At 38.7% G+C, this 15206-nt stretch overlaps 1 protein-coding gene across 5 annotated transcripts in view; it reads left to right on the forward strand.

Annotated features, from left to right (window-relative positions):
* vps13c (vacuolar protein sorting 13 homolog C) overlaps window positions 1-15206 on the forward strand; it is a 141917-nt gene that overhangs the window by 17553 nt on the left and 109158 nt on the right. For 3 of the 5 annotated variants that reach the window (XM_025010947.2, XM_025010945.2, XM_037979977.1), the window contains exons 4-11: window positions 438-533; window positions 730-762; window positions 7480-7581; window positions 12592-12701; window positions 12811-12870; window positions 12964-13023; window positions 14414-14494; window positions 14637-14694. In XM_025010947.2, coding sequence (XP_024866715.1) covers window positions 438-533; window positions 730-762; window positions 7480-7581; window positions 12592-12701; window positions 12811-12870; window positions 12964-13023; window positions 14414-14494; window positions 14637-14694 — 600 coding nt within the window. The remainder of the gene's footprint in view (window positions 1-437; window positions 534-729; window positions 763-7479; window positions 7582-12591; window positions 12702-12810; window positions 12871-12963; window positions 13024-14413; window positions 14495-14636; window positions 14695-15206) is intronic. The other 2 variants (XM_017437560.3, XM_025010946.2) reach the window with 2 other exon arrangements.

Raw genomic sequence — 15206 nt, forward strand, 5'->3', positions numbered from 1 at the left:
TCACTTTAGCCCCGCCCCCTTCCAACAGGAAATAACCTGTTTTCCTGTTGGAGGTTGTCCTTTCTTCTCTTTCACTCATACTAATTTAAGCCTGTGTCGGATGACAGAACAACATGATGCAGAGTCCCTCTCTCAGCACTGACTGGTGCCTGAATGATGTAGGCATGACCGAATGGCGAACGCCAATCCCTCGCCGTTTGCACCCAACGCTGCTTGCAGCTTTAATTTTTAGTTTATGTTTCAGTGTTGTTGTGTTCTGCCCCTCCCCATTCTCCTCCTCAAAAAAAAAGGCAGGAATCACCATGGCAACCAGTTTCTCAGCAGATTCTGGATGTCTGTCTTCTATATTATCCAGCATGCGTTTCTTCCTTCTCTATTTCCATCATGGCCACCCCCCATAGATCCTGTGGAATCTCAGACTTCCTTCTGTGTTTCAGGCAAGCTGACGCTGAAGATTCCCTGGAAGAACCTTTATAACGACGCTGTGGTCGCCACGTTGGAGGGTCTGTACTTGCTGGTTGTTCCTGGAGCCAGTAAGTAACCTTTGAACCTTTGGTTCTGATCTGCCCGTAATCTGGGTCAATCATCACTGTACCCAAACAAATGTCACACGTGTTTTTACTTCCGATTGATGGACTGAAACATCTGCTCAGATCTGAGTTTAATCAGAAATGATGCTGATTTTTGAGGAGCGCACCAATGACAAACGGTGGTGTGTGTGTGTTCCAGTTGAATCTCAGCTAAAAACAAATTCGTATAACGGTAAGCTGACAACAATTAGAGGTGGTGGTTCAGATTCCCGTCGGATCCGCATTTTGCCAGAATTGCACGATGTCAGTACAAACAAAAACTAGTACTGATAGTTAGACATGGGCCAGTTTCTGCTTTTATGGTATACCACAGTGTTAAAAAGTCACAGTGTTTAAACCCTTTTGGTTGTAAATTTGATCCGGCAGATAATCCAGTCATACATACAGCCTTCTGCAGGCTGGCTACAGAGGCTAATTACTAGCATCAATTGTCAGGATCTCAACAGAGCAGAATAGCACAGAAGTAACACAAGTAATATAAAAAGTTCGCTTTCACTTGTGTAAATCTTAAATTAAACTTTTTTTTTTTTGCCTTTTTTTTTGTCAAATAAAATGACATTTTTTCAGCCAATAATATTTACCTTTTTAATCTTGACATTTACACTTTAATCTCTAAATAAAAATGTAAAAAAAATCTTTTTTTTTTTTTTCAAGTGGCCCTAACACGCTGTTGTACATTGTAAATAAAAATGTTCTAAATAAAAGAGCTGATTGGAATTTGGTTTAAAATCTGTCTTGAGTTCAGCAAAAATCTGGCTGACTGATTTTAAACAGAGTGATGTTCACCTGTGTTCTCTCAGGCTCCTTATTTATATATGTGTGCATTAAATTGAACTAACTAACTAAATATTATATTAAGTATTTTCATACTAATATATCTATAATATAATCAATATTAGACAATATGTGATATTACTCAGGCAGCATTAGTAATAGTTTTTGCATTGCTGTTTTTATATAAAAGTAAATAAATTATGCTTTAAAATTTTAGTTTTAATAGCTTAATAGTGTGAAACTGTGGTATTTTTTCTCAAGGTTATCATACTGTCAGAATCTCCTCCTGGCCCATGCCTACTGAGATGTATTGTTTTGAAACCTTCACAATGAAAGCTTATTTCAGCATTCTCTAGTTGACATGCTTTTATTTTGAAGTTTCAGAGCTTATTGATAAGGTTTCCTTTGTTGCTCTTTGGTTTGCAAACCTGTTTGGGGGTGAACTGAGAGTAAAACACATCGTGCAGCTCTGTTTGGCTCATTTACTGCAGAATGAACTGGTTTCCAGTCAGAGATTTCCTTTGCATGTGTTTAAACTGGACTCCATGTCTTTACTGGGAGATGTTTTGGGGATCACCTGGTGTGAACTGGAGACACAGAGCATCCTGACAAATCCTGAACATTTGTCCATCTTTAGTTTGTTCTGAAAACTTGATTTGTTAAGACTCATTTAAAGTTCATGTAATGCTCTGTCAGCTTGCTCTGACCACTTCAAGTCTTTGTTTTTGACCGTTTCAACATGCTGTGTAACTGTAAATGTGATAGAAATCATTCTGATTGGCTGTTCAGTATAGCGAATAATTCTGTAATGTGTTAATGTAGCATTAGCTTAGTTCTTTTTGGTTGGTGATGGTTAGGTGTGAAAACAGCTCACATGAGGTGTCAGATTAAATACAGATTTTTAAAATCTAAACACATTAAAACATGCCTGTTAGAAACTTAAAAACATAATAATAACCACCTGACAAATATTGGATTTCCCACATTATAGATAACTTATAATTAGACACACATTGTTCTGGTTTTTTGGACCGAAACTGATTTCTGATTCTTCTTCTGCTCAGACATACTGATACTGATTTTAGCAGATATTGTTTTCTTTCAAAGAACTATAATTTGCAGAAAATAAAACATACTTTTTTTTTATTTCTGAACAATAAACTAGAAACTATTACAATATATTTGCTTTGTAAACAGATTATAGCTCATTCTAATTTTTTTGTACACACCTCAAAATATAACAGTGTAACATATTACAGAATTTTTTTTTTCTACAAGATCTGTATTTAAAATAAGCTGTAGTGTCTGTGTCTGAAGTAATCCAATCTTGATTCTGGAAAAATTGGAAGTTTGTATAAAATATAAATAAAAACTGAATCCAATGATTTGCAAATCTGATAAACCCATATTTTATTCACAGTACAACATAGTTGTTTTCCTTTTGGCTGTTCCCTTCTGCAGGGGTTGCCACAGTGAGCAAAATCAGATGAAAGTTTTAGCAATTGTTGTACACTGGATGCCCTTTCTGTTTTAACCTGGCCTCAAACTCGCAGCCTCAGGATTACAAGACCGCATTTCTGTATCTAATCCTTACGAGTGTTTGATACTTTTAACTGCACAGTTTCGTATAAAAGAGCACTTTAAAAAAAAAGTTAAATTAAAAATCTTAATTTTAGATCTTTACATTAAAGACACAAAATAGGGAGTGGTCATTTTGCCTTTGGTAAAATCTCAAAGCCTCACTGTCGCTAAGAGTGAATTGAATTTGGAGGATTTTTCTGTTAAATTGCTGTTTGTTCTCCAAACCGCCAGATGTAGAGGGTGTTTGTGAGAGACATTTCAAAACATAAAATTTTGTTATATTTTAGCTTACTTTGTCCCTGCTATGTAGAATACTATCACAAGACATTATAAATAACTGAAATTGATAAATTTGTATGATGGTGAATTGAAACTGTCTTCTTGAGTTTAAACTTATTGTTTTATCTCCAATGTGTGGTGTTGGAAATGTTTGAAAATTGACATTGAAAATGCTTGAAAAATGCTTTAATTTTAAAAGTGTATGAACCCTGTTAAAGTTGTACTAGGTCCATGTTTCCCTCTGTGAAGCCTCCCCTCTTCTTTTAACAACAGTCTGTAAACATCAGACAAGTGAAATTTATTTCTGTGGAGTGTTTTTGAAGTATTTTTTTGTGCTTTTGTAAGTTTTTGTATGTAAGTTGTAATGTTTTTTAGACACTTGCTGCTTTTAATGCATAGATCTATTTGTGCTACCCACTTATATTTAACAGGTAGGATATTCTGATGAAGGAAGTGATTTTTGTGGTTTTATAAAGGTTTTCGTCATGGATATAAATTGTTCCAATGCTATGCTAAGCATAACTCCTAAGCTTCCACTTCAGTATCCGATGATATTTAACATTAACACGAACCGCTGTAGTTTTCGGTTTGCAAACATGACGTTAGCAGTTTTTGACGGGTAGCACCGACCGTTAGACAGCTGTTTAGCCGTGCTACGGTAGGAAAATCGGACGAGGAAGCACAGATCGTCAGAACACCAGCCATTGGCGCGAACGCACACTGACCGACGTCATGACGTCATTGATTTAGTTAAAATACCGTTGTTTAACTTTCGGTTCTTCGCTCGACTACTCTTGAAAAATATTTTTGTTGTCTGCCACCCGCTTAACTCCCGAAATGTTCCGCCACATTGCTAATGCTACTCCACAAACTGTTTCTTTTTCTTCTTCTTGATTTTTATTGGTGGTTGGTAAACAACTGAAGGAATCAATACCGCTACCAACTGGTAATGAGTGTCTGCTAGACTTTTCTCCTTCTTGCATTTAGCAGCAACTCGAGCACATTGCTGCCCCCTATATGTCAAGAGGACAAATTCCATGCTGTAGCAGCAGCACCATCCAGTGACAAGGAGCAACAACATAAATGCATTCACCGTTTAAACTTCAGAAATCTCTCCTGTTATCCAAACAAACATTGTTATTCACGTTAGGTGCTATTAAATGCAAATAGGTCTTCTTCACAAAGCATAAAACACTATTAAAATTACAATCGAAAATAGCTCAACATCACAAGCTTTTTGTTCACATTCTTTCACTTTTTTGCTCAATTTTTTTAACCAACTTATTTCATCACATTGTGTTTTGTACATATTTGTGCACGTATTTTCCCCTGCAGAACAGCATGCTCTGATATCCTTTCTGGGCTGCGAGGTTCCTCTGCTGTATCAGTTTTTAGTTCGTCATTTAGTCAAAGAGAACATCACCCTGTATTCCATCTTTTCCATAATGAACTCAGTCCAGTCTGCTGGTGTAGTGGCAATAAATCGTTGTAATGGGTGTCTTCTTTTTCCACATGAAAAGGCTTCTTCACTCTGACCGTAGCTTCAACAGTGACTTTAGTCACACCTCTTTTTGTCTGTAAAGCACACTTTTGGCTTGTTTTAAATCCACTTTTCTTTAACAGTGTCATGTTAAAGAAACCTAAAACCTAAGCCTAAATCATAAACCTTAGGTAGAAGCAAGATGTCCAGTTTTGTCCTCATTGGTCTTCCTCTTAGAAGCTGAAAATGGAATTCACCAGTTGTGGCACATGGTGAAGCCTGACAGCTGTGAACTATTTCAGTAACTGCAGGCTTCCAGAGTTGTTGTGCAGTTTGTTCTGCCTAAAGGGAGTTTTTTAGCACTCTATTAAAGCGTCTCACACATCCGTTTGCCTGAGGATGGTATACACTCGTTCTGATGTACTTAATGCCACGTTGACTCAGGAAATCAGCAAATGCAGAAGATTTAAACTGTGGTCCATTATCAGTTGTGATGGTGAAAGAGTTTTCTTCATGTGCAAAAACAGAAGTGCCATGACAGTGTTTATTGTAGCATTAGGAGTAAATGCTACTTCAGGTCATTTACTGAAATAATCAACAAGGGTGATGGCAAACCTGCAGTCATAAGTTCCATGTTCAAATGGACCTGCAGTGTTAACAGCAATATGTTGAAAAGGACTCCGGGAAACTTGACAGGTTGTAATGGTGCAGGTGAAACACTAGCAGTTTTTTCACATGCCTGACAGATGGTGCATGATGGCAGAACTGTGTAGACCAAATCCTCCATATGTGGCCACACACAAGTAAAGGTATTGTTTAGTGCGAACCACACCCTAGTGTCCATCATGGACCATGTGCACAACGTTTTTTGTTGACAATTTCTGGTAAAATAAATACGGATGCTCCAATGTCTACAGTTAACTCCAGGACCTGGGAGTTTCATTGTTCACTTTGCATGTGATTTTATCAAATGCTGCAGCCATCAGCTTAACATCATTCATAAACAGTACTGAGTGATTTGCATATTATTGCAAAACTTCACCTTTTTTTTGTACTCTGTGCTGTCCTCGCCCTGAGTTTCTGATTTTTTTCAGCCGCTAGACAGCCAGACAACGACGCTCCAATAACCAAACTTCTGTCTTTTTACTTGTTTATTGAAGAGTGGCCTCTGACCACTGCCATCGCTTTGACCATCGTAAACTGCAACATACAAGGCTTAGTATTAGCTAACGAACATTGCAAATTAGCCATTCTTGCTGCAAGCTAAGATAAAAAAAACATTTCCTAAATGACTTCACCATACAAATTATTTACACAACCGTCACATAAAACAAAGAGACAGTTATTATTTTCACCATTAAGCAATACTTACGAACAAATCTTGTCTGAAACACAACAAATAAAGCTATAATCAGCTATTCCACGAGCTGTTCGGTGTTATGTTCCACCATCTTGGATCTAATATCTTTTTTTTTCTTTTTCACTGCCACCAAACAACATAACAAAAATATCCACCAGGGGGCGTTTTGGTGCGGTTTTCAAAAACTTGCTGGTCCTGCTCAATTTACAAGAGGCAGCACACACTCAATTAATTTTACGATGCATTGTTTCCTTATATTAGTTTGATGTATGAGAGTATTTAATAGCTGTCAGTCTTGCTAATCAGCTACTATTTGCAACTCAATCACAAATAGTTGGGGGGGAAAAAGTACTGCCTAATTGTCTTTGAAAGTCCTGACGAACAGACTGTGGTTCACTACAACCTGGAGGAAACGGCTGCTGTAGCTTCTGTATGTGTTTCCTGGGAGGTGTTAATATTTATTGGAACAAAGAAGAACTGCTTTATTTGGAGCCATGAAAGAACCTAGAGCAAAAGTGACATCAGTAAGTGGTTTAATCATCTTAGCAGCTGCACCTGCTGCACCACAACCACTTTAAACAAAAGGCATCTGGAAGAAGGTTGGACGAGATAGTAAATGATGTTAGGTTAAACACAATGCCATCCCCACAGTGAAGCATGGTGGTGGCAGCATCATGCTGTGGAGTAGATTTTTATCTTCAAACTTTTGCTAAACAATCGGCATTAAATCAAATGGTGGATGGGAATAAATACAGGCAACTTTCTGAAGGAAAGTCTATTTCAGTCCTGCGGAGAATCAGGACTGGGATAGAAATTCAGCTTTAAACCTAAAAATACTGTTAAGGCAACACTGGAGTTGTTGATGGTAAAACCCATAAATGTTCTAGTCAAAGTCAAGAACTAATTCCGACAGGGAGTCTGTAATATTAAAATTCATAGTGGTGCGCCAGCTGAATTCATTTAGCTTAAAGAATCTGGAGTCATCCTCAGAATCACCTGTATTTAGAGCTGTCCACCTGTGATCAAATCAGACATGTTGCATGTGAGTGACAAGAGGAAACAGAAGTCCTCTGCAAGCTTTAGACAACCAGACGGACCAGCATGTCTCCTTAAGATCAGTATGTTGGAATATTTGTGGGGCTATTTGGGTATTGAAGATGGTTGGTTTGTTTCCTTGATGTGGGATGGGACAATTTATGCTCTTTGAATGTTCAATTCAGATTCAGAGCTCAGATTTCAGTGTGCATGCCTAAATAATAATCTTCTTCTGGTGTTTACCGGTATTGTAGTTTCTTCACTTCTTGTTTGACTTGTCGTCCATCTGCAGACTGTTTGCTGTTTACAAGCAGCTTCATAAGGAGAACAGGTGATGTATAAAGCCACACTTCTCACACTGCTGTTTATCTTTTTCTCAGACATAAAGTATGATGCAGCAAAGGAGGAGCATTACCAGCAGGAGGCAAAGCAGAAAGAGCTGCAGCGCATCGAGGACGCATTACAGAATGCTGTGCGCAGAGGTAAGACAGGCCAACCTCCCTGTGTGTCTCTTGCTTTCTCAACTCGCTTCCTGACATCTGTGCTGCTTCCTTAACTTCTGACTGATGCTTGAAACTTTCATGATTTTAACTTACTCATCCCACAGTTCAGATTACCGGACATGAAAAAGAAAAGAAAAATCCCCCCCTTTTCAGTTCTGAGGTTTTCTAAATCAGGACCTAAGAAAACTGATCTGGACCTTAATGGCTTTTAAAGATTTTCAAATCTAACCTCGATTGAACATAAACACACAACAGATTCCTCCACGTGAATATTTATTAAACAAAAAATAAAATTGAAAAGCTGTTGGGAAAAATACGGCATTCACTCTGCTGCTCCAGGGATTTCAGAGATTCAGTATTAGCCAGGAGCTGCTGATGAAATTTATTGATTAACTGCTCATCATCAGTGAAACCACCTCTAGAAAAGCAGAAGGTTTTTCTGCTCCGGAGGATACAGGTGTGTGTGTTAACACAATGTCCAGTGGAAAGACATCAGCAATGACCTCAGATAAACAACTGTTGCTGCCCATTAAACTAGGAAGGGTCAAAGGTAATTTCCAAACAATTAACAGTTCATCATTCTAAGGAGACAAGGATTATTCACATTTAAGACAGCTGCCAATCTTCGTAGTAGTGGATGTCCCAGTGAATTCCCCCCAGAGATGGTACCTTGAAATGCTCAGAGAAATGAGCTCCATCTCAGACTCTACAGGCATCAGTTAGCAGGTTAAAGGAAAATATAATGACAGGACAATTAGGAAAAACCCAGAACAAGCATGACTTGTTTGGAAGGGTTGCAGGAGAAAATCTCTTCTCTGTAAAAAGAACATGGCAGCACAACTAAAGTTTGTAAAGTTTCATCTGAACAAAACACAAGACTTCTGGAATAAAATGAGACCAAATTAGATATTTTTACCCACAATCCATAGCAACAGTGGTGGAGGGCTTATGGTTCAGGCTTCTTGCAGCCATTGAAACGACCATGAACTCCTCTGTAGACCAAAGGATTTTGGACTCAAATGTGAGAACGTCTGTCTGACAGCTGAAGCTAGGACCAAACTGGGTCATGATGTGGTAGAACAATGATCCCAAACAGCAGCTAATCTACAACAGAATGTCTAAAAAAAAAAGTATATATAGAATCACGGTGCTACAACGGTCCAGTCAAAGTCCACAACCTCAGTCTGATTGAAATGCTGTGGTGGGACCTTCAGAGAGCTGAGCAGAAACCAATTTCTGCAAACTTTTATGAACTTAAGCAATAGTGGATAAAAGACTGGACCAAAAGTCCTCCACAACCATGTGAGTGACTGTCCTTCATAAAACCACTACTGAGAATCACTGCTGCTAAAGGAGGTTTTACAAGCTGCTGGATCAGGGGCTGGATGCAGTTGTTTACTGACAGCTTTAGCATTTTTCTTCGTTGTTTAATAAATAATGACACAGTGTGACATGTTTTGTTGTTGTTTATCTGAGGTAGAATTTACTTCGTTTTAAGACCTGCCGAAAACCTGATCGGTTTTATAATGTCCTGATATGTAAGACCCCAAAATTTAAAAAGAGTGAATTTTCCTTTGAACCATTTCTGTATAACAAAACAAAAAAAAACTTTTTCTTCTTTCTGCTGTTCACTAGAACTAGTCACCTGTAGGTGAAATCACTAACATTATGTCTGTCCCGTTCATGCTGCGTTTGCTGTCAGCGTCTCAAACCGAAGATTTGCTGTTTGGTCTGGAGAGTGTAGTTTACAAGGAACCACACAGTGGTAACACACACAAAAACACACAAACTAACATTTGAAACACACAAAGGAGCAGCATCTAGTTATTCCTGCACCTCAGCTGATTGTCAAATACATAGCATAACCCCTTACTAATATTTGGTTAACATGCCTCAGCAAGTGTCACCTGGACCACAGGCTGTTTGTCTCTATCAACAAGCTTGTGGATGAATTCTGGCTGATATTTGACCACTCTTCTTCTTGGCTGAGTTGGTAGAGTTTGTTTGGATTGGTTTCCTGCATGGACCCAGCTTTTAATAAGTCCACCCACAAATTTTCAATTAGGTCGGGGCTTTTGGAAGGCCATTCTAGAAGCTTAATGTTCATTAATTTATGAAAGTGAACCAATCAGAGGTCAGTTCTGATGTGTGATCATTGTCCTGTGGAATGCCCAACTATGTTCAACCTTCAGCTGTCCAGCTGTTGATTTGAAGTAAAGTTGAAGAATTTTGAGGTAGTCCTTTTCCTTCATTATTCCATCCTCTTTGTGCACAAATACCACAGCATGATGCTAACACCACCATGCTCCAAACATCCTTCTTGTCCTTGTGTCCAAACGGCTCAATCTTTGTCTCATCTGACCATGAAATCTTTTCAGTTTCAGTCCAGCTTGAAGGTGGGTTCTTTTGGAGCAGGAGCTTTTTTTTTGTCAGAACCCTCTTAGTCCATGGTGATATAAAACTGGTTTCAGTGTGGACAGGGACACTGGGGTTCCAATTATTAAAAATAAAGGGAATTAAGCTTTGTTAAAAAAAACTCTGACATCACACTGAAGAAATTGGAGAAAACAGTACTTTAACAGTACACACATCCAACACACTCTGACTTATTTGATTTACTTTTCCTGAACAATCAGTCTAAAACATGGTGAGTGTGTAAATGTTGGTCCTTGGTCTGATGGTGAATTAATGATTGCTGCTGCTTCCTTATGTCTCTTATTGTGTTTCGGGCTTTTCTTTCACTAACTGCTGTCTCTTTTTTAACGCTGCCAAAGTCCCAAAAGGACGTAAAAAACATAAAAAGGCAAAAAAATCTTTAAAGAGGCTGAAACGACATGAAAACAAAGCAAAAACAGGTGAGTTTTTCATTTCCCTCTCTGGTTTAAAATAAATACAATCCCAATTCAAAAAATAGAAGAATAGAATGCAATGGCTTGCAAGCCTCACAAACCCAAATTTTATTCACAATGGAACATGGTACACATATAATGTTTAAACTTAGAAACTGTAGCATTTTTAGGAAACAAATTTGGAGTTTTATGGCAGCGGCACATCTTTAAATATATTTTGATAGAGGCAACAAAAGGCTGCTAAAATACAGGGTTTACCCCAGAAAAGAGGCTAAGCCCGGTGGTTGGTAGCCGACCCCTGGCCGACCGGGATTTAGTTAAAAAAAAAAGATTAAAGTTGAAAATATGGCTATTTATTATGTAATATTGTAAGATATTTTTGCCAAATATTTACACAGCTAAAATTTTACAAAAAGGCACTTTTGAAATACTTTTTTAAACAAAAATACAATTAAAATAAATAATAATTGTTTGCACCTAATTTAAATCCTAATTTAAGTCGCATTTACAAAGAAATTACATTAACATAAATGAAAAAGTGCAAACAAAGCACCTACACACATCTCACGTCAAAGCCATTGAATAACAACAGAGAACTGGAAAAACAGAGATATTGTACAGTGCTTTTTGTGGCACAGGCTGCATGTTGGATCAGTACATGTAACCACAAAACATTTCTAATGCTGAATTTAATAGCAGAATTTTACTGGTAAACATGGATAAGATTTTCACTAAGTACAAAACATGCTTACCATATTCGGTCTTGTAAAGCCACCCGCTGAATTTCAGCTCAACTAACCATTTTTGGTTAAACCCGCTTGTTATGTTTTTTGCTGTGGCTCAGACGATGTGCTAACTCCAGCGGTAGCTGAAGGTGGTTCGGCCTCAGGGCTCATTAGAGTCACGCAGGGCTCCGCAAACAGCGCACAGACCTGAGCGCGCGGTGTAGGCATTTATACTTGGCGCTTACGTTGGTGCAGTTTTCTCCGAAAAGACAGGGGCAGTATGCTCCATAATCAGTGGAAATACAGTAAAAAAGAGAGCAGATGGTTGTCACATCAAGTATGGCTGCACATAGTCAGGAGGAAGAGCTGTTGTGTTTCTGGCTGTGATATAGAGAGGATGTTTAAACTTAACGCATTCAATTTGACTTTCATTGATTTATTTGCTTTACTTGGGATTCGCCCATCATAGAACTTCTTCCCTCTGTGGTCTATAAACACTACTTTTTATCGGCTGCAGCCTTCCATGAGTTTTGAACCATTTTATTATCTTTGTGATCTCTCATAGAGGGATCATATAAATGCTGATACAGGCAAACCAGCTCCGCTAGAGCAGCAAAACCGTTCATTTTGAATGGAGCATGGCGCGCGCGGTCCGGGCCAAGTTACAAAAGGTGCATGACATGACACTGCGCGGGACCTTCATGCAGGGGCGGGGACAGCACGATTGCGTCACTGTTAGCGTGCGCACCCTCGCGCGGTGAGGTAGATAAAGGTAGCAGTTTTGGGGGTGCAGGTGGAAAAAAACATGTATAAAAAATGACGTATTTATAATAAACAAACGGAGCTTAGCCTGGCGGCAGGGTCACCAAAGCCCGGCGGCCCGCCAGGCTTATAATACACTGGGGGAAACCCTGAAAAATGTGGAACAAATAATAAACAACTGGAGGAGAATTTTTCAACTAATTAGATTATTTAAAAAACATGTCAGTAAGAGGACTGGGTAGAGATAGAACATTTTAGAGGATGAATCTCTCAGGAGTAAAGATTGGGAGGTTCACTAGTCTGTGAAAAACTAAAATAAGTGGAACAATTTCAGAATAATGTTCTTCCATGGAAACTTGGTAAGACTTTGAATATCCCATCATCTACAGTTCATAATATAATCAATGTGCTGCTGTCATCAAATTAAAATATACCTTATTTTCCCCTAAAAATGGTACAATTTCTTAAGCATTTGTTATGTTTACTTTGTTCTTTGTTGTTGTTGTCACTCAGTCCTGCAGCCTTCTCTGAAGGATGCTCAGTTCTGGATCCTGTACAGGTCCTGGTCTCAGTTGTGGGATTGCTGCAGTCTCAGGTATCTGTTCAGGTCCATGTGTGACTGACCTGGTCTTTTTGGTTTCTGGTGGTTTCAGACAAGCCTCAGGAGGAGAAGAAGGACACGTTTGCGGAGAAACTGGCCACTCAGGTGATCAAAAATCTGCAGGTGAAGATCAGCAACATCCACGTGCGTTACGAGGATGATGTGAGTACTGATCCTGGTTTTACTCCCAATTCTATTTCAGAATGATGTAGCACAGGAGGTGTTGTGTAAAGAGCATTTGGATTCTCAGCTGCTCCGATGTCTGTTTCAGCTGTCGGACCCACAGCGCCCCCTGTCCATGGGAGTGACCCTGTCAGAGCTCAGTCTGCAGGTACACACACATACATACACTCACACACTCCTTCACCTACTTGTGCAGATGCTAATAACAGGTTTATTTTATTTATTTATTTATTTTTATCAGACCACAGATGAAAACTGGAAGCCGTGTATTCTGAATGAAGCTACAAAGATCTTCTATAAGGTGACAGATGCTCTGCTTGCTCTCACCTGAACATCCTGCTTGTCTACCTGCCTTATGTTTGGAAAGTTCTTCTGTCCTTATTTCTTTTTTCTCAGGGCACATTAAACGCAGTCCATCGAACATTCTTTGGTTACGTTAACACTTCACAACAACTTCAGAATTCACACACTGACATGTATTTACTTTTGAAAACGGTGTTCTGTGTGTGGTGGTCACATTTAAAATAAGTGAGTGATCATGTTAAAAAAATTTAATCTCAGCAAGAAGTCTGTGTTGAGCATGTGAACGTAGGCTTTGATAAACTCCCTATCAGAAGAGGGGTTTACTATCTTTTGTTGTTTTGTGAGAAATCACAAACTCGTTTGACTGCTGCATTCCTGCATGTAAATCTCGCTGCTTTATACAGCTCAGACTATAAAAGTTCTGATGTGTGCTGCTCCAATTTCTCTGTGTGTTTAGTCTGATGGTGCTGCAGCGCACACAAAAACTAAAGTGAACGTCCACAACCCCACAATATCTTTTCACTTAGCTGATATGTGCCAACTCTTAGGATGCTGCTTTACATTTATTATAGCAGACTAGTCCAGAGAGAGCGATGACCTCTACAGTGTATTAGACTACCTCTTCCAAAAACAGATATTTGTAATACCTCATTCTTTGAAGTTCAGGTTTCGATAATAGCAAAAAAAATTGGGCTTCCTGGCTGAGTTTAGTTTTTTTGGTAGCAGTACATAATACAACTTGGTATGTATCCAGTACTTACAGGGTACTTACCAGGTGCACACCTAGTAAGTAGCATGTATCTACTTAAGTCCTCTATAATTATCTGGTACATTCTCATTACACACCTGGTACTTGTAAGTACTAGATACATACTCTGTATGAACCAGGTAATTACCAGATACATATCCTTTGCCTCCCTGGCTGTAGTATGTTTTGCTACTCTTTTGTTTTTGTTTTTTTTTTCTTCAGATATTTGTGATCTGCTGTCATACTGGCAGTAACAAAGGCAGCCATGTAGCATCTACCAAGATTATGACACAAATTCTCACCTCATTAGCACAGACTGCTCTGTTGTTGGCCATCACAGTGATTGTGGACTGTAAAGCATGTAATGTTATCACTCGTTGAGATTTTCATTATCAGGTTATTGAAACTTGATAATGTCACTACAGTCTGTATATGTTAAATCCAGTCTGTAGGCGCTGGTTACAAATTTCTTTTCTTCCTGCTTTGATTTTGGAAAAACGTGTTCAGTGTTTCCAGCATTATCAAGTTCTGTTGTTTAACTCTGGCTCTGTTCAGTTTGTGATGAAGCTGAATCTGCTGCTCTTGGTGTGGTTGTTTACTTCCTTGTGTGTGTGTGTGTGTGTGTGTGTGTTTCTGTCAGCTCGGCCGCCTGGAGAGTCTTTGTGCCTACTGGAATGTGTGCAGTCCCATGTACTACAAACAGTCGTGGCAGGACATTGTGGTGAGCTGATCAAGCTTGTCTGATGTATTTTTTATTATTCTTTTTAGCAAAGCTACTTTTAGTTTTTAAACATTGTTGTTGATGTTTTTGTGGAAATAATGAATGAATACAAGGCATTCCTTATCCTCATCCTGTCCTCCAGGGCCTGCTGAAGTCTGGAATCAGCGTTAAAGTCAGAGAGTTGCCGCACTATCAGTACAGTGAGTCCAACCTTCTAGTTAAACCATAAACAATAGTAATGTTTGTTCACACTTAGGCTACAATGGGGGGCACACCGCAGGCAAATGTGACCCAATTCCGATTTTTTTTTTTTTTTTTTAATTTTTGCCCCTGTGCGACACATAGGATTTTTTTTCATGGCTGTGTGAAGGTGACATATCCAATTTTTTCATATCCAACCCCGGTCTTTTCTTTATGTGGTACTGAATTGGATACATATCCAATTTTTTTCAATGTGACCGCAGTTTGAACATTCAGGTCACATTTAATCTGACTCAGAAGAAACGATGAAGGTCCCTTGTTGGTGAAAACAGGTATTTCTCACACCAAAATGATAAACAGGGACTCGTATCACATTTCAGCCAAATACGGGGGATTTATTGACACAACTGATCATCTTCAGCATTACCCCAAAATCCCAAAATATCTTTGAAACAGGGGCGTATTTATACAGACAAAATACATTGGTGTGTATTGTATAATTTCTGACCAA

The sequence above is a fragment of the Kryptolebias marmoratus genome, linkage group LG15 (genome assembly GCF_001649575.2).
Source record: "Kryptolebias marmoratus isolate JLee-2015 linkage group LG15, ASM164957v2, whole genome shotgun sequence".
Taxonomy (NCBI): Eukaryota; Metazoa; Chordata; class Actinopteri; order Cyprinodontiformes; family Rivulidae; genus Kryptolebias; species Kryptolebias marmoratus.